This window comes from Toxorhynchites rutilus, chromosome 3, assembly GCF_029784135.1.
Source record: "Toxorhynchites rutilus septentrionalis strain SRP chromosome 3, ASM2978413v1, whole genome shotgun sequence".
Classification (NCBI taxonomy): domain Eukaryota; kingdom Metazoa; phylum Arthropoda; class Insecta; order Diptera; family Culicidae; genus Toxorhynchites; species Toxorhynchites rutilus.
In genome coordinates this window covers 266,422,351-266,449,040 of record NC_073746.1, presented here as the reverse complement: position 1 = coordinate 266,449,040, position 26,690 = coordinate 266,422,351, and the positions used below count along the sequence as shown (strand labels likewise).

At 37.9% G+C, this 26,690-nt stretch overlaps 1 protein-coding gene and 3 non-coding genes across 4 annotated transcripts in view; all 4 read left to right on the top strand.

Moving 5' to 3' along the window:
• The first annotated feature begins 2,431 nt into the window (after positions 1–2,431).
• Positions 2,432–2,505, top strand: Trnat-agu (transfer RNA threonine (anticodon AGU)). The gene has a single exon. It is a non-coding gene; the product is annotated as a tRNA-Thr (tRNA).
• Positions 2,506–7,925: 5,420 nt separating this feature from the next.
• On the top strand, positions 7,926–8,007 carry Trnas-uga (transfer RNA serine (anticodon UGA)). Its single transcript has one exon. It is a non-coding gene; the product is annotated as a tRNA-Ser (tRNA).
• Positions 8,008–9,426: 1,419 nt separating this feature from the next.
• LOC129774197 (uncharacterized) overlaps positions 9,427–26,690 on the top strand; it is a 73,355-nt gene continuing 56,091 nt past the window's right edge. The window contains exon 1 of the mRNA XM_055777902.1: positions 9,427–10,161. Coding sequence (XP_055633877.1) covers positions 9,427–10,161 — 735 coding nt within the window. The remainder of the gene's footprint in view (positions 10,162–26,690) is intronic.
• Positions 19,277–19,350, top strand: Trnat-agu (transfer RNA threonine (anticodon AGU)). The gene has a single exon. It is a non-coding gene; the product is annotated as a tRNA-Thr (tRNA).

Sequence of the window (26,690 nt, the reverse complement as noted above, 5' to 3'; positions counted from 1 at the left end):
TGTAAACGGGTGAGAATATGAATGATACACTTCTTCTAGGTATATATGTATAGAATGTATAGAATAAATTCAGGCATATGTAAACGCTGGTGAATTTCTCACTGGTCAGAAATCACTAAAGTTGGATGCATTTCTACTTCAAGTGAATAAATTCACAGAAAGTATGAATATATTCATTGTATATGTTCGCGCTAGTGTAAACGGTTGATACGATTTCTATAAATCTAATCATATATCTTCACACGAATATATTACTAATCTAAACCCACCCTTAGAAAGACTTTCAGCCTCCTGGGTTGGTGCGTCTCTAAGAGCCCCCGCAGACTGCAGACTGATTTTTTGGGCGACAGTCTGATCGGCTTCTTAATCAGTACGGAGAGGTACATACGCCGATTCAGTTGGGTCGGTTTTTGCACCAGAAGGCCGACCCGACCAAACTGTTGGTTGACATAAAGTCTGTAGTAGACGGGGGCTCTAATGGATCAGTTAACTTGGACAAAGCATAGTACGATATCGGGTCCTCAAAATAACGGATAACGTCAAAGTACGTATATGACAAGACAAGTCTGGACTGACTAGTGTATCAGTAGTAGTGAGACTATGACGTGTTAGCTTTGCAAGTATCATGGAGCGGTATAATAAATTTGTGTAAATGAGTTTATTTCTGTTGTATTTTAGCTTATTGTAGATATTTATTCATTGCAGCGTAAAGATAATCTATTTAGATTTTCTTTCTAATCAAAACCTAGGGGAAATTGTGGTTACTGGATAAGTAGGCATAAACTAAATCTCCAGGAAACCATTGAAAATGTTTAATAGATTTGAACAAAGTCTCAATTTGAATGGAATGGAGTACCTTTAATGTATTCGAGGCAGAATGTACATTTTTTATGTAATCAGTGCATTTATTTGAATTTAATTGTTTATTTTAATTCTCCATTTTTCTTTGTTTGGTGGGTAGTGGAGATGAAATCGCTTTACACTTACACTTGGTTTTTTTTTCTCTTTGAGGTTTCTATTCAACGCATTGATTCTAGTGTAAGTTCGGTGTTATATATAATGCAGAATAAGTTTGACTGGAATTCCTGAATACTTTTCCTTGAGATATTTGCTCAAATCTCTGCTGACATTTGAACGGTTTGAAATGGCTTCATTTTTTTAAAGCAAGATTCTAGAGCTTTAGCTTATTCCATCCATAAATCGGACCTCTTAGTCAATCAACCCTGCAAGACTAGAGACTAGATTCCAGGAAGGGTATAAGTGAAAGTTATCCAAATGAGGCATGAGATATTCGAATCCGTCCGTTTCGGTAAGGTACACCGCTGCAAGTTGAAATTCGGGGTAAGTTAAAACGGAAACCATAACTTTTACTAGTAATGGTGGATTGACGTGATAAAAATATATATAGTAAACATTATCTTTCCACCCAACCACTGATGGCGACCATTACCAGAATATTGGAATGCCTTAACGCAATCCGCGCCTTTGTTTACTTTTCCTTGTTCCGTGAAATCAAAACAAACATTTTTGCGCGTTGATTCAATCGGTCCGAAAACACTGATTTTTTTCAGAAATATCGCCAGAATTGCATGTCAGGTAATCAAATAGGGATAATCAAGTGTAGTGGTTTTCGAAACTAAACTGAAAAATCTTTTTTCGTATAGCTTGTATGCTGTATTGAAAAGTAATGGATTTCCGACTAAATACTAAAAGTTCACTCAATAGAACATATCTACTAATCATTTGAAACAATGAATATGTTTGAATATATGTTTCTAATTAATGATTGGCACCTATTTTATTTGTCACCGTAAAATGTGAATATTGCGGAATATTCTAGTATCTTTCTTTATTAATTCAATAATTTTGTAAATAATTGTTCAGTTACGTTTTAACAATAAAATTGATATGTAGAACTATAAAGTAAACTGTTTATTTACCATTTATTATCAAATTTACTGAAAAGTTTCCTTCGCACCAATTATTTTTTCCTCCACTGTAACCCTTCAAGTGCATCTTGGTTTAGCTATGCTGTCACCGTGAAGCCAATGCAACTATGGATTTTCAGGAGGAGAAACTAGAAGTTTCTTTTTATAAGGCGGAAAAATTGCGCGGAAGGAGTTTCAATAACATAACCTAAACAAACAAAACCTAATAAAATACAGAAATGTGTAAACTTTCCTACAGTATTACTTCGATAGAAGAACATGCAAAAAAAACCAAAACCCCTTACAGGAGAAAAATGCTGAATTAGGCCAATGATTTTTTTTTTTAATTTTCGTCATTTCCCGGAAAAAAATTGGATTGGAAATAAAATTTACAGCTTGGTCGTTAATGGGTTAATTTTATGTGTTCATATTGAAAAAAAATAATCCAATCTTTGGCACAACCCGAATTATGTGACATGTTCAAATGAATTCGTGCGTAAATAGGCGCCGTGGCTTAGTTGGTTAAAGCGCCTGTCTAGTAAACAGGAGATCGTGAGTTCGAATCTCGCCGGAGCCTTACGCGTGCAAAGATTGTTGTGAGTAAAAAAACGCATGTGTTTCTTTTGCAACATTAATTTTTATCGAGCACTAGCGAATCCAGCGCACTTCGTTTCCACCTAAAATTAATGATCCTTTCATTTAAATCATTTCGAAGACTCTTATTTCCTTCCGAAATTGTTTATTGGCTTTGTTCTTTCAGCGAACGATCGTTAGTTCAGTCCCTGAACTGCTCATTGGTCATTGGTTGATCTTCAATTGTTTTTTTTTTTGAAAGTTAGAAGCAGAAGAGCTTCTAGACGAATTCAAAGCCAACTTGACTGGCCATTGGTACCACCATCTCAGACTGCAGTGAAACGTTGTGGGTGAAAAGAAACTGGTCCTTCAAGCAATTGTACATACTTAAAATCTAAAAAAAAGGACTACTTTTAGAAAAAGCCAATTTTTTCTTATTAATTTTTCACAAATATTTCCAACTCAAGAATTGTAAGACCTACCAAATTTCAGACAAAGGAAAAAATGTAGAAAATTGTTTTAATTTTAATGAAACATTACGAAAAAATCACACTAAAAATACATATTTTAAAAATTATAATTCATTTTTCTTAAAAGCGGGTTTATTTAAAAAAAAATAATAACGAACAATTAATCCATACAACAACTTTTTCATGTTTTCTTCGAATAAAATAAAACTAATCCTACTTACTACTACAGTAAAACCTGTTTTTGTGCGGTTTTTTATGTGAATTTGTTTTTGTGCGGTATTTGAAAAAAAAGACATCGGTCATTTATTTTTTTTTAATCTTTGATATGTATTTCATCGCTCTGCATAGGGACTGTGTCAGCTAATTCCCATTCTCGTGTTTTGTTTTGTTTGTTTCAAGGTGTCAGTAGGAGCTTACTGAAAGGAGCAAAGAGTGGATTTTATGATCTGCGCAAGTGAGTTGGCAGCTTATCAGAGTGAAAAAAAGGAAATCAAATGTTGACCACGAATGGAATCTAAAGGATTTGGGTTAATTTGTAATGATAACCTTTTGTTTATGCGGTCCCTATCCACCACAAAAAAAAAGTTTCTATCAAATGATGTAGCGAACATTATTTTATAAAGCTACTGGTGAAGTTTAGTTCGATTTTTTTTATGCGAGTTTTTTATGTGCGGTCCCTATCCACCGCACAAAAACAGGTTTGCCTGTACTAAATCACGTTCACGCGTCTCGTCTCTTGTTTCATACACATTATGAGAGATATGGTTTTGAGTTTCAACAGAAGAGAATTCATCCGAAACTTAGAAAAAGTTAATTTTCCATGCGTGAATAAATTTTGATAATTTGTGGCACTGCTCACAACTGTTGATTTATTGAAAAATATTTCGAAATTGTTCAGTCATAGTGAACCCAGTCTTAAAAAATGCTTCATTGCTTCAGTCAGAGTGGACCATGTCCGTATAAAGCAACTCCAGATGAAATCGTCTTGAAAATGCAGATTTTTAAAACATGTATTTTTGATTCGAATGAAAGTTTGTATTCCGTTTGAGTTGGAGGAAATATGAGTTTTCCACAGAACTTGGGAATTTTACGACTCAAGTGTAACTTTTCAAGATAGATAAATCTTTAATAATTTACATCTCAAAAACTATGAGTCGTACCGAAATAGTGTCTTAGAAAGAGTTATAGAGTATTAATGTTTAAACGTGAAAAAATATACACTGAGAAAAAAATTGCGCTCTTTCTTTTATTTATGAAAAACACTTCAATTTGCTATATCTAAAATATGTATTTTTTTTATTTTTTTTCATATAAAATAGAAGTCATGTAGAAAATCCAGAAAATGAGCCCAAGATGGTGGAACTATTTTTGACGAACTTCGTGGAACATCGAATTATAATGAATTTTTGAAACATCGAATTTCGCAAGCTAACATAAAATTTTAGCCATAGTTTATGAATCCTAATATGATTTAAAACAAAAAAGCTCATTATCAATTTCCTTCTGAATGCAGCCATTCTTAAGATATTTAAAAAAATATTTCTAATTTATTGTCTTTTTTATAGTAAATAGACCCTTTTAATATATTCGTCGTGTTATACCATCATGTTCAGGAAATTTTATGAATTTGCTTATAATTCCAAACAACTTTTCCAAATACATGGTAAAATATTTGTTTAGGAGTTACGTTTTAAAAACATTTGAAGACGTGTGGGTTAATTCGAAACGAAGCGACATTCAAAAATCGTTTCTAATCTTAATACAAACTTTTAACATATTATCCGTGATGCACAACAAAAACACCAACAGTTTTCAAAGCAGAATTGAAATCCCAACAACACAAATACACCTCGTTGATTCAACCGTTGATTGTACCTTTACAAAAATAATTAACTTGTTTACGTTATGCTTAGATTGTACCTGAAGTCAGGTATCTTTGAAGAGGATATTATGCGAAGAAAGAAATAGATAAACATCTTATCATTCACCACAGTGAATCCATACTGAATTCATACCTCCCCCCCACTAACAACTATCCCTTCCCCGATAATCGCCAGGGGAGCCACGCTATAGAAGCTACCCTTCTGGCCTTCGGGCGGCGAATATCATACTAACATTCCTTCCCTTCCCCTGGTGACTGTAAGGACGTGGCCGGCGTCGTTATTAACTATTTAAAGCTCGATTCACCGAAACCTGCACAATGAGAGTGATTTGCTACTTCCGAGCGTCATTCGGTGTGTTCTTTGTGCAATTTCGCTGGCTCAGGTCAATCACGGAGAGCAACTACAATGTGTACAGTCTACCCAGGCTCAAGCTCAGACTCAGTTTTGGGCAGTCACAGATGAGTTTGTGCCAATGCAGGACAAAGGGAGATTATTCACAATGAAATGCCCCAGTAATTTATGTGAAGTTGAGATCAAACACGCCTCGCACGTAGTCTAGTTTATCTTGTTGACAAATGTTGAGATACATCTTCTGGAGACTTTCAACTCCGGCATTCATCACCTTGACCCGACCACCGAGCCGCCGTAATGCACAACGTCACATCACATCGTCGAAGTCATCGAACTTGCCATGGAAATGGGAATGCGGTCCCCTTTTCCAAATATACCCATAAACATATACTTGCACACTTTCGATGCGGTACGCACATATCCCTGGAATGATTAAGATGCGATGACGAATTATACAATTCCTTAGAATTTTAACAAAGAATGAACAAAAAAAAAAGAAGTCAAATTCTCCCTCGTTATCCACCACCACCCAACCACTCACCGGGAATTGCTGTTGCTGCTGCTGATGCTGACGGTGGGAAGGCGGCACGCGGGAAAAATCACTTTCAAATCGAAGTCCCGGACACAAAGAACGAATGAAACTTATTCCGAGAGCATCAGCGAAATCGGCGAGGGGAAGGCAGTGAGAAAAGATCCGGAAAAAAAGAGTGTGTGTGCTACCACACGTTTGATATTCTGAACGAGATTACACTTTATGAGGTATGCATATATTTATGTTTTGTGCCGAGAGCGAAGAAATATTTCATTTATCATGGCCTCTCGACTAGTAAGCGTTTATTCTGCTCATTGCGCCCGTTGACTGCCGTTTGATGGCCGAGAGGAGGAAGCGAACTCACAGCATCAGCGCGCAGCAGAGTTTTATAATTTGTACCACAGGGTTCTCTCGTTCTGCTTCTCCCTCCCCCATTGTTCGATCCGTTAATGTCGCTCTGTTTTTTTTTATTTTTATTATTATTTTTGATGAGCAGGACCGAAGTTGTTCGTGCGGATGAAGTCAAACAGGAGGCAGCTTCGATGAACGATAGAGTTCATCGGATCGAGATAGCGCATATTGAGCGGGGATGGGGGGAGATGAAGTTATGTGTTTATAATGACATGGCTATTTTGTTTTTCTTCGCCCGTACTTCTCAGAAGAATTTTAGACCATTATCGTAACTATTTGTTTATTCCGTCGTCAGCATAGGAATAGTTGAGCACACTTTTTTTCATGTTTTGCTAACTGGTACTACATTAAGGCTATCTGGAGCGATTCATAATTCGGATATTCAAATTGAGACGCTATGCCCCGAAAGTGACAGCTCCAGTCCTTCTACATAATTGACGTGTCGAATAGTGTCGTCTTCTATCCGACACCCGACAGATCAGTGGGACTTGCTGTTCACTGTTTTCAAGTATTACATAAAAGCAAATAACATTGGGTTAGTGCAATATCAACGGTAGATTCTTTACAACGAAACAATCAGAACATACATTGTCCAACCAAATATACCCTCGATATACACAACTGCTAGGTGCCTGCACCTGTTACATAACCTTATCGCATTCAACACGCTTCAATGCTATCAAGTCAAATTATCTGATTACCAAACAAGCATTTTCTACACGCTGAACGTTCCATCTCATCATTTTTGGTTTGCATATAGCAGAGCGAAGCGCCGCTTCCACACTCTCCGAATCCATCGGTATTCATTGATTTTTTCTCCCTGCTTCAGAATAGCGCCTCTGAAAGCACATTTCACAAGAGGATTTCCGACGAAATTCACTCAATATTTGCTGCCTACCGCTATGATTCTCTTACTTATCCTGAAGAAAATCCCGTTGTTGGGGATTCTTCGCTTCGCCAATGTGTGCATGTTAAGTGAACTGTGGGCACAAGAGAAGATGAAAAAACATAGAAAAGGAATAATTTTTCCCTTTCTTTCCGCCTTTCAACTTATCCCCTGTGGATTATTTTCTTTATTTTTTTTTTCATTGAATGGACGAACAAACGAGAGAAGCGGTATGTCGGTGGAGGAAAAAACCAAAAACTGAGAAGCCGAGCAAAGACACACATAATTTGACTGCTCATCCCTTCGATCCCCTGGTGAAATGGGGTGAAGTTTCATGTTTTGCAGTTCAACCATTGCCACCAACTAACCATCCAGACATCAAAGACACCCCTCCGACACTGAAATAAGAAGTATACGTGACTCCGACTGTGTTACGTATAATCATCGCAGGCTCGCTTGCTATGGAATAAATGAAAATGATTCGCAATCATTCGCTTCGGGACAGTCCGACAATCCGGATTAAAATGCAAAAATATTTTCATAATAACACGCGCAAAACCCGTCAATTTGGTGCAAACTATCAATTCCATTAATCCGGAAAGCGCAGAGTACGTAGAAATTCTACCAAACGAAGCGATCCAAAATATATTTCACCAAACGAAACATAAACCAATCAGCAAATCATTACGGGACAAAACAGAACAAAAACAAAATGCAAAAGCTCACACTTCCTCAAATTCGTCCAATTAACTAATATAACCGTATTCGAACGCTCGGCTGGGATGAATACAGTATCCCATGTGCACACGCCTACACACGTGCAACGAGTTGAATTACTGCCACAGTTCAACGGTATTAGCCCATCAGTAGACAGCAAATGATTTTCATCGTGCTGTGGTGTCCGAGCGGTTAAGGAGATGGACTTGAAATCCATTGGGTTCTACCCGCACAGGTTCGAATCCTGTCTACAGCGAAATTCTTTTTTTTCATTGTTTTTTACACACAAGAGATGAAAATTCTCAATGTTCCAACCACGGTTGCCAACTATAATTTTCAAAAATAGGAAACAATGAAAATAAAAATCAGGTAGAAATAACAAACGCTCATACGGGGTAGTCCGGAGAGCTCTGCCGCACAGTGGTCCCTCAGAAATTCTAGGTGGCATTAAATCGAAAATGAATGGAAATGCCTTAAAATTTGGTGTACGGGGATTTTCGAAGGTGCTGAATCTATTTTCGAGTCATTTTGGTTATGAACTCCGAAGTAAGGGCTGGGAGAGGGGGTAAAATTTTAAATTTTCGAAAAAAAATTATAGGAGGTTGTGTCCAAGACACGACTGCATTGTTGACGTAGAACTACGCAATAGTTTAATTCAAGTCGCTTATACGAAATTTTAGAAATAACCATTCTACCAGTTTGGTCGCCCTGAAATATTCTTTTTCTTGTAGAATCATTTGACGATTATTGTTTGATAATTCATTCTTGTCCTCCCAGAACAATACATGCTCGAGATAAGCGCAGTTATCATCCTTAGTGGAGAAAGTTTTGCTACTGATAAGCGAAACCAAATCACATACAAAATTCCAGAACGACATTTACTTTCCTGGTGACTAAATAAACGAAATAAACTCTTCCAGTTAATCTCAACAACCTCGAAAAGAGAAGCACTGCTTCATTATGATCAAGATTAGCGCAAATACAATCCTAGTTGAAGGGAGTTTGGCAACTGGCACTCGAACCCAAATAAATTTTAGTTAGTTTTTTGGTGCACCACCCTAACACCTGCTTTACCATAGCGTCAGTTCAATGCAATAATACAAAACAAACAATGTCAACTGCTTGGAAAAAGGCTGAATATTTGCCTCAGCAGAGATTTATTACTAATACTCTAGCGCAAATATTTTTTTTTATAATAATTTTTATTATACTGTATTCATCCCAAATTATAATAATAATTTATAATAATTTTTCCTTCAGGCAGGTTGAGGACTCTAAGAAGCAACCTGTGCCAACCCGTGTTTTCCCGGGAAAAGGAAAACTACCAATAATGCAATTGAGAAATCGGAGAATTATAGTAATGCGATCGCCTGAGGAGGGCCCCCGGACTGGAGCTGGTCCTGGAACGGGCGTACATGCGAGCGGCCAGCGGCTAGAGGAATTGGTGCAAGAGCGGACCCCTAGTCATCGGGCTCAGCCCGTAAACCGAACGCTAAACAGAACCCGCAGCACAAGAAATCACAATGGCAATGCTGCACCTGCAAATGATGCTGCGATTGGACGACGTCAGTCGCTCACATTGACAGGCCGCCAACGGCAACGAATCATGTGGACGAGAGAGATGAATGAATTCGTGATTCGTTGCTATTATGTCTGCACAAGATTGGAGACGGACATGTCCGGCAGACCAAGAATGCTGGAAATGTTCAACGAGCAGTTCCCACGATTTGCCGGCCAACTAGATCGGAATAAGCTCTACACACGGAGACGAGCGATTTTGTCACACAACATGCTGTCCCCGGCTGAAATAGAGGCCATCAAGTTGGAAGTGCAACGAGAACTGCGTAGAGAGAGTGGAAGATCGAGCGATATGTCGAGAAGGAGCTCTGCTAGGCTGAGTGCATCGTTCGCTAGTGAAAGGCGCGAATCTATTGCACCACCACCGGATCCAGTGGATGAGCCTAGAGGACAAGAGCCGGCAGAGGATCAACAACGAGGTCAATTAAAGAACGAATTGGCTTTCCACATGGATGCAGCAGTGACCCAGTTTTACGGAACGGACCCCTTAACCCGACACAAGATTCCGAAGTTGCAGTATTCCCACCGACTAACGAGTGCCGTCCAAGTACTCGACCAGGAAGTACTACCTGTGTACCTGGAAGTGGTAGAGAATCTAGAGGAGCTGCAATTTATCGTTTATTGTGGAACTGTAGCTGTTGTACGGACGTTAGGAATGCGCACCTTTCACCAAGACGATAGACAGAACCGCGTACTCTCCAAAAAACCGAAACCTGCTTGGATGAGACGCCTGGAAGGTCGTATCCAAACGCTCCGAGTAAAAATCGGTCGACTAACGCAGTACAAGAGGGGAAGTCGATCGCGAAAGCTGATTCGTGGAGTTGCTGAAATTGTGAAGCCGGCAGAGCTCTCTGATCTTAATGAAAACCGCATCATTGAGATCCTCGACACCCATGTACAACGGTTGAGTGCTCTATCAAAAAGGTTAAGACGTTATACGGAATGTACGAAAAGGCATGCGGATAATCGTATGTTCAGTATGAACGAAAGGGAGTTCTACAGCCGCATCAAAAAGAAACGCAATAATTACGATGGTGGTCTTCCTGAGATTGACGAAGTTACCCAGTTTTGGTCAGGCTTATGGGAGAACCCTATTCAACACCGAAGTAACAGGATGTGGCTGGCAGAAGAAGAGGAATATGGAAACGGACTTGAAGCAATGCCTGCCGTTATGGTAACCGCCCATGATATCAACGAAGCCATTCGATATTCCAGGAATTGGGCTGCGCCAGGACCAGATTTCGTGCACAATTTCTGGTACAAAAAGTTTTCTTCAACTCATGGGCGAATGGCAGAGTGCTTCAATAAGGTATTAGAAAATCCCCAAACAACACCGGAGTTCGTGACCAGGGGAATTACTCATCTGATGCCAAAGGATCAAGACACAGCGAATGCGGCGAAGTACAGGCCAATAACATGTCTAACGAGCCTGTACAAGCTACTTACGTCGGTGATTAATAAAAAGATACAAAACCATTGCGAAGTTAACGAAATATTAACAGAAGAACAGAAAGGCTGTAAACAGAACACGCGGGGCTGCAAAGATCAAGTCGTTATCGATGCAGTCATCGTCGGACAAGCAAGCCGAAACAGAAGGAACCTGAGTATGGCGTACATTGACTATAAAAAAGCATACGACTCAGTACCGCATACGTACCTGATAAAGGTACTAAAAATGTACAAGATACATGATGGCGTCATCAGGTTTATGGAACACGCAATGGTAAACTGGAGCACCTCGCTTAGTATCACCGACGGAACAACTATGTTGAGATCCAGAACTCTCAATATTCGCAGGGGAATATTCCAAGGTGACACATTCAGTCCTTTGTGGTTTTGCCTTGCGATGAACCCCTTGAGCAGAGCACTCAACCGAAGCAGCCATGGCTACCATATCAACAGAACAACGACAATAAACCATACCTTCTATATGGACGACTTGAAACTGTTTGCGGAATCAACAGAAGCGCTACATAGTCTTCTACAGTGTGTTAGCGACTTTAGTTCCGATGTGCGGATGGAACTCGGAATCGAAAAGTGTAAGGCAGTACAGCTCCACCGTGGACGATTGGTGGAGACTGAAGGATTCCGCATTAACGAGAGTGAAGTGATTCAAGATTTGGTGGAAGGCGAATCCTATAAGTACCTGGGATTTCTGCAATTGAAAGGGATTTGTCACACAAAAATCAAGAAGGAACTCCAGGAACAATTCTTGATCAGAATCAACCAGGTTTTGAAAACAAACCTCTGCGGCGGCAAAAAAATCAAAGCCGTCAATACGTTTGCCGTTCCTTTACTCACGTACAGTTTCGGGGTGCTGAAGTGGACGAAAACCGATTTAGAAACAATAGAAAGAGCAATGAGAGTGACGTTCACAAAGCACCGTATGCACCATCCAAAGTCGTCCATAGAAAGATTCACCTTGCCACGTGTTGAAGGAGGAAGAGGTGTCACTGACATTAGAGCGCTTTGCAGTTCCCAGATCCAGCAGTTGCGGAGTTACTTCGTGGAAAGTCAGACCCGTCACGATATCTATCGCGCTGTCTGTGAAGCGGACCGTGGATTCAGTGCCCTGCATCTGGCGCAGGAGCAGTACGAACTTAGCTGCAATTTGCAGACCATAGAAGAAAAAACAACATCATGGAAGCAAAAGGAACTTCATGGGACACACCCCCATCGTTTAGAGCAAGCGCATATAGACAAAGTATTATCGAATACGTGGCTGGTGCGAGGTGAACTCTTTTCTGAAACAGAAGGGTTTATGGTAGCCATGACTGTTGCAGAAAGTGCAATAAAGTAGGAGAGACGATAGAACACGTCATAGCCGGCTGTGGAGCGCTAGCCGAATCAGCTTATCTCAATCGTCACAACTCGGTTGCCAAGATTGTTCATCAACAGCTAGCATCAAAACGCAACTTGGTAAATCAGTTGGTACCCTACTACAAGTATATTCCGGATCCGGTTTTGGAATATAGCTGCTACAAGTTGTACTGGGATCGCGAGATTATTACGGATGTTCGAATACCAGCTAATTGCCCTGATATTGTGGTCTACGATAAAAATAAGAAAGAAGTGCTGATAATAGACATTTAGCTGGTAGGATAAAATCTCCCAGCCAGACTTCAAAATAATTGGTCGTGTTGTCAGACATGAAATTTTGCGTTGCCATGATGAAACTAGACGCCTATCACATTGACTAATTCTGGATTTTTTTTCCTGGATCGCTGCATTTAATTTAATTTGTCCAGTTGCGAGCGGTACTTGTGAGAATTTTATCGAATGATTGCTTGGTAGAAGTTTATAATACAGAATTACTTTCTAATCCCATTAGACACAGAGTATGACTTTCTTCAAGTGGAGACCTGCTTTGGGGTTATATATTGTTGGGTTCTTTTACATTTCCCTGATCACCCGTCATAATTTGCTTCGAAACGGCATTAATGATTTTTCGTTCGAATTGTGTAGCAGCTGTACATCGAAATGTACAAGATGCTGGTGAAAGATGATTTTAGATATCTGTAGTGGATCTATCAATAACCATTGGAAGCTGCCTTCAGGCGTGGGAATCTGATATAGCATCTATCTTTAAAGCCAATTTCAAAGTCGACACCTTGCCACCGATAACTCAAATCGCTTCAATTATAACGAAAAAATAATAAAAAATAAATAAGAAATAAAACAAAACGAAAATAATAAACGAAAAAAGAGAAAATATTATAAAAGTATAGACCGAAGAGCTTTTTTTAGGCAACATATTCTGACAGTTCTAATTTTCAACCAGCAAAACTTTGAAAGGGATTCCTATATACAGCGCGGACTCGATTATATACAGTTTTTGATTTCTTTCCACTGTATATAATCGAGTCGAAAAAAAATTTTTCATTGTTTTTTTTGCATGTATTTTTCGTTTTTGACGTAGGACTACGTCTTTCATTTCTATACAGGGGTGTAAAATCAAAGTTTCGAAAACGAAAGCGTTACGCCGGAGACCGAGATTTTGAGCGTTAATAGCTTCTAAACAACTGAACGAAATTGTATGATAGACACTTCATTCGAAAGATAAAATGTCTACGCGTTCTATAGTTGTTACTTTTTGATCCAAAAACTTGTTTCAATAGTCTTAAAATTGCTTTCAAAACAGGCTATTAAAATCACCAATCGGTATAAAAGCGAGCGCCGCTCGGAAATCCACTCAGTTCTAATTGAACAGCGATTGGAGCATGTTGTCGTTGTTGTGGTGAAGCTCTTCGTTTATCATGAAAGCGCGGATGAACGGTGTCACCAAGAGCCTGTTTGTGCACCTTAGGCCAGAAGGGAATCCATCAGGAGGAGAGTGATGCCACAAACGGTTCCCCGGGAAGACATCGCTACACACACACATACCCGCGCGGAATTCTTTCCGTTTGGATGCCATTCAGCATCGAGAAAGATCCGGAAAATTATCTGCCAGTTCCTCTGGGAATTTAAAATTACATTCATGTGAAAGAGTTTATTTTAATGTTTTCTATCCATGTAACACTGTGATCAAATATTTTTCAATCAAGTGCTATTAACAGGGGGTTATCGAATTAGCATTAACCACTGGTGGGCTTCCAGTATCGAGGAAAATGTGGAAATATCTAATCGTTACTGAAAATAATCTGCTAGTTCCTCTGAGAATTTAAAATTACATTCATGTGAAAGAGTTTATTTTAATGTTTTCTATCCATAAAATATCCATATAATACATTTGGGTTTGTGATTTGTCAATCAAGTGCAGTTTAGCAGGAAAGTTTCTGAAGATTATTCTTCAGAACAAGGTTTTTCGTATCCTATATTGGATGCATAAAACCTTGTGCCTCCAACGTAACGCTCTCGTTTTCGAAGTCCCCCAAATATTCATTTATTCATTCATTCAGAATGGATTTAGATTCAACTTCAAACAAATGATCTCTAAATCAACGATTGTCCTATGTCACCCTTGCGGTTATACCATAGATATAACCCACTTCCTGTTTTTGAAAATTAAAGAGGAATTTGATTTTTGATTCATCCCCTTAAAATCAGAAAACAACTTCCTCACATGAAAAAAATTAATTTATCCAGATCATCTCAGGAGGTGATAGACGATCATATTTGATGAAAAAAATCCTCCTATGTTCATGTTCGAATTTCAACAATGACAGAGTTATAGAACTTTTTTTTTGTTTTGGACTCTGTTGCCTCAAACTGGCTATACATTCAAAAGTATGCTACGGAAGACGATTCTGATGCTTTTGAAAGATGAGAAAATTTAGTACGGGATATAGTAGTGGAACAACAAAATTAGTGGATTTTAATAACGTTTTGAAAGTGAAAAACTTAAGAGTTAATAATTTTTTAATGTGTTATTATTAATTATTTTATTTATCCTGAAAATTTATATTAAACTAGATTGTTTCTATCAATCAAATTAAAGTTCTTTAACCGCTCTACAATTTGTTTTTTGACGCCCACCTTCTATCTTTCATAATTTGGCTGCAATATCTAATAACAATTGCTGGTGAAAATTCAAGCAAAATTTTAAAAAATCACGATTATTTGTTTATTTGTATTTGTTTTTGATTATTTTTTTCTGATCATATAAAAAGTAAAAAAATCTGGTTAGATCAGGATAATTTCAGAAGAATCAGGCAAAATTGAGTGTTTGTCAGGATATTAGGAAACACGCCAAAAAGTCTGGAAAATCCTGAAAAATCAGGAAGGTTAGCATCTCTGGTTCCAGTCATGTGCTTTCCTATGATCAGAGATTCCTTCTTACTTGAAGAATGTCGTATTTCTGATCGAAATTTGACGCTTTATTTAACATACCTAAAATTATCCAACTTAAGTCAAATATGCACCGTTTTGTTTGCAAACTTGTTGCCATTTAGAAGGCAACTTCATTATCCTCCCCTTATAAAACCCCCCTCCTTATTTGCAAAAAACTCAGACAGCCAGTTTTCGCAAGCCTCTTTTGAGGTCAACTTAGTATCACCAAGAGCGTTTTACATGGATCGGAAGAGATGATAATCACTTGTAGCCAGGTTCGGACTATACGGTGGGTGCAATAGGACATCCCATCCGAGCTCCCGTAGCTTCTGGCGGGTCATCAAAGATGTGTGAGGCCGAGCGTTGTCCTGGTGGAAAACAACACCATTCCTATTGATCATTTCTGGCCGCTTCTGGTCAATCGCCTGCTTCAAACGGTCAAACTGCTCACAGTAGAGAACCGAGTTGAGGGTCTGGCCATAGTTCAGCAGCTCATAGTGGATGATTCCCTTCTAATCCCACCAAACACACAGCAAAACCTTCCTGGCCGTCAATTCGGGCTTGGCGATGGTTTGGGCCGGCCCACCGCGCTTCGACCACGACTTTTTTTCGCTTTTAGTTGTCGTACGTGATCCACTTTTCATCACCAGTTACCATTTTCTTCAAAAATGGGTCGAGTTCGCTCCGTTTCAGCAGTGCATCGCAGGCGTTGATTCGGCCTAAAGATTTTTTTTGCGTCAACTCCTGTGGCACCCATACATCCAGCTTTTTTTAGAATCCTATCTTCTGCAAAGGGTTCCAAATGGTTTTATGGTCTATACCCAGTTCCTGGCCAATCGAGCGAGTGCTCACATGCCGGTCTACTTGGATTTTTTTTTTTTTTTATTCGTTCATTTTTACAGGCTCAGTTACTTAAGTTTAAAGGAGCCGAATTCTTAAATATAATTTTAAAACTATATATATAAACAATTTTCTTACATCTATGGTTAGTAAGGTGGAAAACCGATTTCTCGCGGTGTACTCGAGTTTAGGAGGGTGACATATTTTTAGGAGAAGGATGGGATATAAGGAAATTGTAACAATGTTGATGAACACTCAATTTATAAATCTATTCGTATATCTATAGTGTATTTACATTTCAACTTATTCTACTATTTATAGCAAGGGGACGAATTACCCGCAAAGGAAGGAAAGGAGGGTATAAGGAGGTCTACTTGGATGATTTCAACGATTTTATCGGTTTCCACGACGATTGGCCTACCAGTACGGGGTGTATCTTCGACAGCCACTACACCAGAACGAAATCGATCAAACCAACGCTGTGCTGTGCGAATCGTTACAGTATCGTCCATAACCTACACGAATTTTTTCGGCCGCCTTCGTTGCAGTTTTACCTCGCAGGTAGTAAAAACGTAAAATACGGCGAATTTCTTGCTTGTGGACTCCATCTTTGACACACTATAACATAAGACCGAAAAGGACAATCACAACACTGTCAAAATTACACTTGTAGCACAGATTGTCGTCTTTAAATAGCCGTATAGTATGACCCGATGCGATAAGTACAACACAAGATATGTTTAAGTGTTGCCATATATTGACAATATACGACATTTCTTTTTCCCCAACCCAATATTTTGACAGTTCTAATTTCCAACCAGCAGAGCTTTGAAAGGGATTCCTATGTATTCATTATTGATTATTTTATTCTGATCATATAAAAAGTATAAAAAACAAGTTAAATCAGGATCATTTCAGAAGAATCAGGCAAAATTGAGTGTTTATCTGGATAATATGAAACATGCCAAAAAGTCTGGAAATCCTGAAAAATCAGGAAGGTTGGCATCTCTGGTTCCAGCCATGCGAAAATGTTTTGGGAGGATAGAGTTTTCAAGCTGCATGAAAGATGGCGAAAGATTGTGGAACAAAATTGTGCATATAAAATTAAATGAATGTATTACAGATGAAACGGATATCCGGTAACTAACCTGTATCCGGTCTATCCGGCCGGATATTAGAAAAAGATTAAGAGCTTTTCATTAACACAAGATAAATCATATTTTTTTTAAATTAAACTAATATTAACTCAGACCATTAATTCATTATCACCATGACCTGGTTTTCATAGCTTCAAATATTGTATGGTGTAATGATACTGAAACATATACATACACATTTCCACACATACACGCACTCTTCACCCATAAACTCATAAAGACGAAAGTTACGAATCGTTCACTCTGAGAGTCGCGTAGGATTTTGTACTTCTGATACGATTTGCGATTAAAAGCTCCTCTAATTTACTCTAAACTTTGAAAATTCCTGCAAACATTAGAACTTACTGCGGTATTTGCAGAATTACAGTGGATTTTGTAGAGCACTATAAAAATCCTGTTTTCTTGGCACTTTTTTGAAATTACTACTTCAATTACTTTTGAAAAATTAAAATACTTTTTTTTCGTCAAAGTAACAAATTATCTTTGTGCGGAATTTGTTGAAGTTTTCAAAACTGACTTTCGATTTGCGGTGCGATGGTTGTTTATTGAATTATTCATCATTAAAGACGAAGGGGTAAGTTTTCATTCAAACTGAATTATCTTTGTGTGGGAAGGTCCTACAGGAAGATTCATGGAACCAAATGAAAGCTGATTGAAAAGATTTATGCTTGGATTTGTTGTAGAGTTGGTTAGCAAAAAATTGTGTTAGTCCAGAATATTCTTGAAAAAACAAAGAAAAGTCGATTTTTCATTTCTTTCCGATATTGTTGCCTACTACAGCTACACATATCAAGATAAAAATATGTATGTAAAATACTCTAATAAGTTGTAGCTTCAAAATGATGCGCATTCCATCGATATGCGTTGATTTTCAACGAAGTTACAGCATGTCAAAAATCACTTAAAATTTCCGACTTCGCATTCTGATCCTCTAATTTTTTTTGTCGAGTGTAGTTCCAAGTTTTGTAATCTTGAATGAAAATAAATGATTGATGTTATTTGCGTATTTGAATTCGTAGTACTCACCCATTTTCGACTAGTACAGTAGAACCCCGATTATCCACGGAATAGTCTGGCAAGGTCACCGCGTATAAAGAAAATCGCGGAAAACGCGATTTAGGACTAAAAATGAGATGCAAACAGGGAAAAAAATTATTTCAGCAAGAAAACTATGTTTTATAAATATAATAAAATCCATCCATCGTGCACCCCAGTAGCCAGATAATGTGAAAGCCATGACCAAAACAAAAGAGCATATACCTACCATTTGCTGAAAAATTCCAGGAAGGCCCATAGATTTACAATGGAACTCACCGTTGCGAATAATCAGCACTGCCATCCATCCGCTCGTGGATAATCGGAGTTCTACTGTATTATAATTATTCAAATGTTCAAATATTTAAATATATACACGAAAATTTTATCATTGTAACCTTTTCTGTTATTGAATCCTTAACAGAAAAAAATCTGATTAATATTGCTTGCAGAAAATATGATACTCTATTAAGGGATATTCAGTTTCTTCTAGTTTCTTATTCGTAAAAAAAGAGCCGAATAGCTTGCCGGATATCCGGTGTTTGACCGGATACCGGATATCCGGCCAGCTATTCTATCCCTTTCATCACTAAGATGTATATCTGCCTATAAAAGTGATGCTTATATTTTCCCAAAAATCGACATTAACTTTCCGTACAATCCAATATGAACTATCCTGATTTCTTCCTGATTTTCATTTTCGTTCTTTCTGATTTTTGGAAAATATTGTTGGCAACCTTGCCCATGGTGTATCATTATGGTCATTCCATGAAGCTGGTCCCCATAGCAGAGCCAAAGTATTCTTCCAGGAATCTGTTAATGATGTATTGTCTGCTATTTGTCGCCCTGCTATCTGCTTTCATTTATCTATCAAATTATACGACAACACAGTATCGAACGATTAATCAATATCATGGCGTGAACTGAGGAACAAAAGCCGTGCAAACAAAGCGAATACGCCGATCGAAAAGTTTCAATAACGTTCACTATTATTGATGATGAAAGTTGCCTCTGGAGGGGGTTTTGTGTGTTGAACCAGGAAAACACAATATTTCGGCGTCTGAGCAGAATGTGTATTTGAACGTGTTTTACATTAGGTTAATGAATGTGAGTAATAAATGGCATATGCAAACCACGGACACAAGCGGCGCCGTGGCTTAGTTGGTTAAAGCGCCTGTCTAGTAAACAGGAGATCGTGAGTTCGAATCTCGCCGGAGCCTTGTGAGCTTTTTTTATGAATATTGTTTTGTAGTTTTTTTTTCTTCTTTTCAATACAGATTCTGAATCAGTACAAATGCCGCTCTGGTATGAACCTCGGATAAGTCTAAAAAATGTTTTTGACAAAATGGTAGGAGTTTGAAATAAAGAAATGCTTTTTAGTACATTTAAATGGGCACCTTGATTTTTTTTAAATAGTAAAACTAAAAAATTATGTTTTTTATCGGTTCATGCGGTAGAGATATGCATAGAGATTTATTTATATCAAGTATGGAAGAAATCGGTTTTGTATAATTTGAGATATCTTGTTCGCCAGTTTGAAAAAACTAGTTTCGAGAAAAACGTTTGATGTTTTCTAATATTTTATAATAAATAATTAGATATATATAAATATATATAAATAATCGTTTTATAATAAAACTCGGTAAAAAATGGGATTTTCGAAAATATCTTTCTAGAATATATTCTAAACTTCAGAAACATGGAAAAAATCATTTTTTTTTAGAATTTCTACACTAGAATAACTCAACACGAACCATGCTACAGTATCTGTTGATCATTTTTTGAGTAGAACTCGAATTTGATAGAATACAAAAATGGTGTTTTGACGTAGCACTACGTCTTTCATTTCTGTACCGGGTGTATGTTCAAAGTTTCGAAATCGAGAGCGTTACACTTGGAGTGCAAGGTTTTGAACGTTAGTACCTCTTTGCCGGCTGAACGGAGGGGTATTATAACCACTTCATTCGAAAGATAAAATGTCCAAGAGTTATATAATTGTTACTTATTGATTCAAAAACTTGTTTCAATAGCTTAAAAATTGTTATGAAAACAGGCTTTTGCAATCACCAAATCTGTATATAAACCGGTGCTTTCTGGGAAATCCATTTAGTCATAATTTCGCTGAGGATGGAGCGTATTCTGGCTGCCAACCAAAGCAATGCGCTCCCCCAGACCATTTCGGTTTTTTTTTGCTACCGATCTGAATGAAGCATAAACTAGGGAAAACGATGTTTGAATAATAGTTCGAGATGGATAGCGATGAGATAAATAGCGTTCAATACCGAATGTTTGATCACGGAACGGAGAATATTTTACCATGTCAAAAAGACCGCATTATTTTGCTGGTTTACATTACATATTCATAATTGCGAAACTAACACAGCGCGTTGAGATCTCATCATTTTCTATTTATACTTTTCATATTATTGACACATCACTTATAATTGCTGACTTCTACCACTGCTGTCATTATTGCCGTTGTATTGAAACTACTGGATGGTTGGATGAAAACTCGTTCGACGCGAATGATGTTTTTTAGAGAGCTCTAATCCGAGGGTCATTCGTCCTTAAATTCGTGCTCTGCACGGTCAATTTCAAAACACAGTTTTTGAGCATCGATATGTAACAAAACCACATTCTGTATCACAAATTATACTGAAAATTGATCTAAGATGAATTATAAAAAGTATCGAATTTTCCAAAATAATTAAATTTGCTGTTCCATTCTCAAGTTGAAGTGTGACTAACGGACAACACGTCACAATCTAACTCGCGGTCAAAACAACGTTTTAAAATAATTATTTAAAAAATTTAAAAAAAAATACATTATGAGAATCAAAGGGAAAGTGTTGAATTCAATTGCTTTTGAAAAGAGTTTCATCCAATCACTAATTGGAATTAGAGTGCCGTTCTCTATTGTTGATCGCGAATAAAGAACGCATTCAGAAATACTATTTCAGAGGAAACGTGAGTGCTCGAAATTATTCAAACCAAAATATCAATCGTGGGCGGGACGAAGTTAAAAAAATAGAAAACGCTTGCGTTCCGTGATTCAATCGTACACAAACACTTTCTACCTAACGGTAGGAAAATCGACTCAGTACACTCTATCCTTTCATCGAGTCGCCGCTTTCGTCTGTTCGCTAGCAGCGTGAATAAGGTGAATGTGTTTTGTTTCTCCAGAACCATTATTCCACATTCCTTAACCATCTTAATCTACCTTTGGTAATGCATGAAAACAACGCCAATGTGTGCGTGTGATGCAAAAATACGAAAACACTCTCCACCAGACGGAATGTGAATCGACGCCGTGCCTCAACTGAACAAAATTGCATCACATTGTGTGTGTTTTCGATCGATAGCACGAGAACGGAGGCTCACGGTTCTCCAGTGGAAACGTGTCTCTGGACTAGGGATTGTTAACCGGTTTTACCGTTACCGGTTTTACCGGTAATACCGGATCATTTTCCATTACCGAATTACCGGTAATTTTACAATCAATAACCGGTTATTTCGGTTATTTTTTTTTTCACACCATGACTTATAAATTTGCCTTTATGCCGCTTTGAAATATTGCTCGAGAATCAATTAAGATCGAAAAAAAAACACAACTAGCAATGTTGCTTCGATTCTACGACCTCCGACCTTCAGTTAAAAAATCGTTGCTAGATCTGAAAACGAAACAAAAGATAAGCTTCAGCGTTTAAGAACTGACAGCGATAAAGGATTTGGTTGATGCCCAAAAACCAGTTCTGGTCGCTATTGAACTGCTATTGCGAAAGAAATGCAACCTTTTGAAGCTAGAACAGGTATCAAAGTAACCATCAAACATTTCTAAGCAGCTGCTTTAACCCGTTTGATGCCAAGCGTTCGAAAAATCGAACAGCGCCTTCGATAATTTTTCATGGCTTTGGAAAGCAACCATATGGTAAGGGTTTGGCATCAAATGATAGCCTAATCTATTAGCCACCACTTACTATCAAGTTCATTCAAATTTGTACCACTTTATTGGGCATGAAAATCGGTTTAAATCAACTATGTGCGGAAAGTACATAACCAAACAAAAAAACAATACCTTACAAAATTTAGAAATGATGAACCTTCTACAGGAACAAAAAAGTAGGTTTTGGCCAATGATTTTGTTTGGCGCTTTTTGATTTTTTGTCATTTTCCGGAAAACCGAAGAACAGAAAAAATATAATTCTCGAAGATTGGAGTTTCTGTAAGGCCAATAATCAAAATTACACCAAAGGCTTTTGTTGAAAAAATATTTTTTACAGCTTGGTCGTTAATGGGTTAAGCCCTGATTGGAAGGATTGCAGAAGGACGTTACGTATATACAGATTTGTTCCCGTATATCATTCTGCTCGTGGTCGTGACACAATTATGGAGACTTTGGCGTTTTCTATCAAAGTCACGGACTGCATTGATCAAGCAGGCATTCGAAATTGTTCCTGACTTTATCAACTTTGACAATGATGATATTGATTCAGTAGCTAGACAACAGGAGGAAAAAATCCACTGGACGATGCGAAACCTGCAGAACAGTTGAGCATCAAGGAGCATCAAACTTGAACAACGATTGCAACAGTCTGAGGTATCAACGTCCAGCCCAAACTCAACGTCTATAAACGGATTGATGAAAACCCTCAGACAAGAGTTTTCGTACAGAGGGCATCAGAGGCAAATACATGACAATGGTATTCGATACTCTTCTACCCAACATAATTGGACCCTGGTGTTTTCCTCTTCTGGAAACTTTGTTAATGAGATCCGATCTACGACAAAATTAATATTTACTGTGCCCTTAAGTATAACTTAAATCAGCAAAAACTTGCAAAATGTTTTTTGTGAACTAATCATTATAAATAAAAGCCGTTTCTACAAGAAAATGGATTATTTTAAAGTATGTTTTTTACCGGTAATTTACCGGTTTTACCGCTGATGAAATTTTCATTACCGAATAACCGGTTATTGAAATTTTGGCACGGTAATGCAATCCCTTCTCTGGACGCTTGTACTTGCAAGTCCACAGCGGAAACTTTTCCGGTAAAATAGTTCTGAAAAGAACTGATAAATTATTTGCTTCTGCTTGGTAAACGGTGGAATAAAACAACATGTATTTTCGTTCAGGTTGTGACAGAAAAATTGAAACTCGTTTGTTGCCGCCCAGTATCGGATTCTTTATTTTGGTTAATGATGCAGGGGGAAACTAATTTGACACTCACTGACAGGAGAATTACACTTGCGACGGGGGCTTGCGACGCAATATTTTTTCTTTTATGTGCGATTTTTTACATTGTATCAGGCAAAATCATTGTATATGACATTAGCATTAGGAAAGACTGTTACTTGCTCTCTGGTTGGTGCAAGACTGAAGATGACTTGAGATTTAATCTACGTTTGTATTCAAGAGACCTTAAACTTTGCAGTTAATTCACCTCTAGCAGTTGACTAGTGTGACTCACTAGTCGCTCCTTTTGGTCGATACAATTTGAGGAGCAAAAACTAGACCTATTGAAACATGGAATTTAGCACGTTTAGGCAGTGCTTGGAATATATCATGAAATGGTCGAGTTATAAGCATTTGAAATCATTCATTATTTTTTACATGTTCAGCGTTAAGCTTTCATTTTTTAATTCAAAATTGTCTTGAACTAAGACGGAAGCCACGCGAGGGATTCACCTGTGATGTAAAATCATGTTTGTGTGGAAAACCAAACAAAAAAAAGTTGCGCAATAAACAACAAATAAACAATGGAGGTATGATGATGTACCGGAACTCCACCACACACCTAGAAATCACGGTAATCGTTCAGCATCACTTGCCCCCTAAATTATATCGCTACAAATTGATCCCAGCTTGTTCCACTTTTATTTCCCATTGGCTCCAAACGCCGCCGCCTTTGAGTAAATGAGTAACTAATGTTTAGTGTGCCGGAGGGGCGGAACGCTAGGGGAAGTGAGAAATAAAACTTCAGCCAGGAGAAAACAGCATCATTTTTCTTCCAGATGTGACGCGGGAGATGAAAAATTATGCGTAACGGAGGTTGAATTTCGAGCAGAAATTATGAAAATTTGGCTCGTCTTGTTTATCCGCTTAACGTAATTTATGGGAATCACGAAGCGAAGCGATGTAATTTTTAGGCAGAGATGAATTTTTTTCGCCATAAAACGTTGTTTTCTCGGTTGTGGGGATGATGTTTACAGCAGTACGTGAATCACTTGAGTTATTATTAAACACACTCGGATGCAAACTTAAAACGGGGATTATTTTAACAATTATTCCATGTTTCACTCATGTGATTAATGAAAGCTGGGGAAAATTGATTACCCCGTGTGAAATCCATAATTCCAGAGCACATCTTCTATTGGCAGCACTATTTCGGTTTTAATTTCTGCATTTGAGCAAGAGCAAAAAACTACCAACATTCCATAAACAAAGACAGACGATTAAAAGGCGCTAATTTAGAACGCTACTCGCGCAAGCTGCTTCCAATAGTTCTAAAAATATGTCCCATCCCAAAACGCCTCCAAAAGAATAGAGCAGGGAGCTCCTAAAATGTGCCTCCGCTTGCCCGACCCGATTTAACGATTAATGAAGAACGAGTGGAAACTATTTCGGCATTGCGTTTATTGCGGTCTGCTGGCTTTGTTTACATTCCATATCTCACTTATTCGACGATTTGTATATTTTCGAAACAAGCTAGTTAAAGCGGAAAATATGATCACCTCCGCTTCGCGTCGTCAACGCGTTTCAAAAGATGTTTTTCAGTTTGACGCCGAGTCCGCAGCAGCAGAGGGGCAAGAGTGTGGTAGTGCTTGTGATGTGCTATTGCACTTATTGGTATGTTTACACGCGACTGTAGAGACCGGTGGACCACACGATTGAGAGAACAAAACCATTCTCGTGGGAAAGAGCAGGTAAGGGAGGGTGACTAGCTGTAAAAATTCCCTTCAGTCGCAATGACTGGAGTTCATGAGATGTACTTTTTTATGGTTCTGCTTAGCGTTGGGTAGGAATGTTCAATTTTTTTTTGGAAATACAAATTCGGACAGAAATGAAATTATATTTACAATATCCTATATTCTCACTTTGTAAAAGTGACTCAACGAAAACAGTTCAAACACACTGTAGAAGTACATGAATGTAAGGAATAAGGATAGAAACATTTCTTGGAACTCGGAATCAATGTTCATTCTATAGAAACGGTCGTAGTAGGCGTATTTGAGAGAGATCTTTTGACAGCAAATTGTTTGGAAAACCTGTATCTTTCGGTGACCGGAATAAATCGCCACAGTAAACAACTGCAACAGAAACAACCGCTTAGAAAAAGTGTAGTAGGCTAGAAATATTTGGCGCGGGAAAAACATCATGTGCCTCACATTTCTATTATAAATTTATTCTCTTGTTCTCGTTTTTCGAAATTTATTCTGAGGACAATGTAATGGGGACGAAGTCCCCATTTGGCGAGGATAAGGAATCGAGGCGGCCCATGCCGCCAAGATGACGCAATCCGAGTCCACCGCCGACCCGCCGTCGGAAGCGGCGGTGTCTCGCACGCAAACCTGGGATCCACTGATTGCCCGGTTAGTTTGAAACATAGGATACGATCCTTTAGCAATGTCCGACCGAGCTCTAGCGAGCGTCGGACGGTATACGTCTGCCCGGGGCGTTACGTTTGCCTGGGGCGATACGTTTGCCCGGTTAATTCTTGTTTTGAAATACAATACCGCGCCACAATATTTATAGCCTACTACACATTTTATAAGCGGTGGTTTCTGTTGCAGTCGTTTTCTGTGGCGATTTATTCCGGGAACCGTATCTTTCGACGGTAAAAATTTCACGTGAAATTTCTTTAACTATGCGCGCAAGAAAATTTCGCGAAAAGTTTTTTGCTAATTATTTATTCCAACAAATTGAAAACAATCTCTTTTTTAATCATCACAAAATTCAGTGTACATATTAATATTCTGCAAAGAATTATCCTTTTGAGTAAGACCTTTGTGAATTAGTGTACCGTTTTGTCTCATATTCCGAACAGTCTCAAATTCCGAACACTTCATTTTGAAATATAAATTTACTAAAATTTTATGTTATGAATAATTGAATAATGAAAACATAGACATTCTTTGAGGTATAGGCTTTATTTTGGCATCATTTACAAATATCAATACAGCCTATAATTTATAATATTAGACATTTTCAAAAAAGTGACAGTCAAAAACAATGATAAAATGTTTGCGTTAGCAAATTCCGTGAAAAAAACAAGCATCGTTCATTTTTCAGTTTTTATTGTTGTTTCAACTATTTTGATTGTTGTTTTCATGTTAAGTGCTAGAAAATGTAAGAACCTACGATAACTGGGTAAAAGAAATGTTATTTTATGCAGAAATCTTAATTAAAATGAATATTGAGGTAGTGTTCGGAATATGAATCAAATTTCTACGCATGATTCAAATTCCGAACACTTCATTTTCAAATGTAAATTTACTGAACTTTAATGTTATAAATAATGGAATAACCAAAACCCTGAAATTTTTTGGCTTTTAGCCTTCA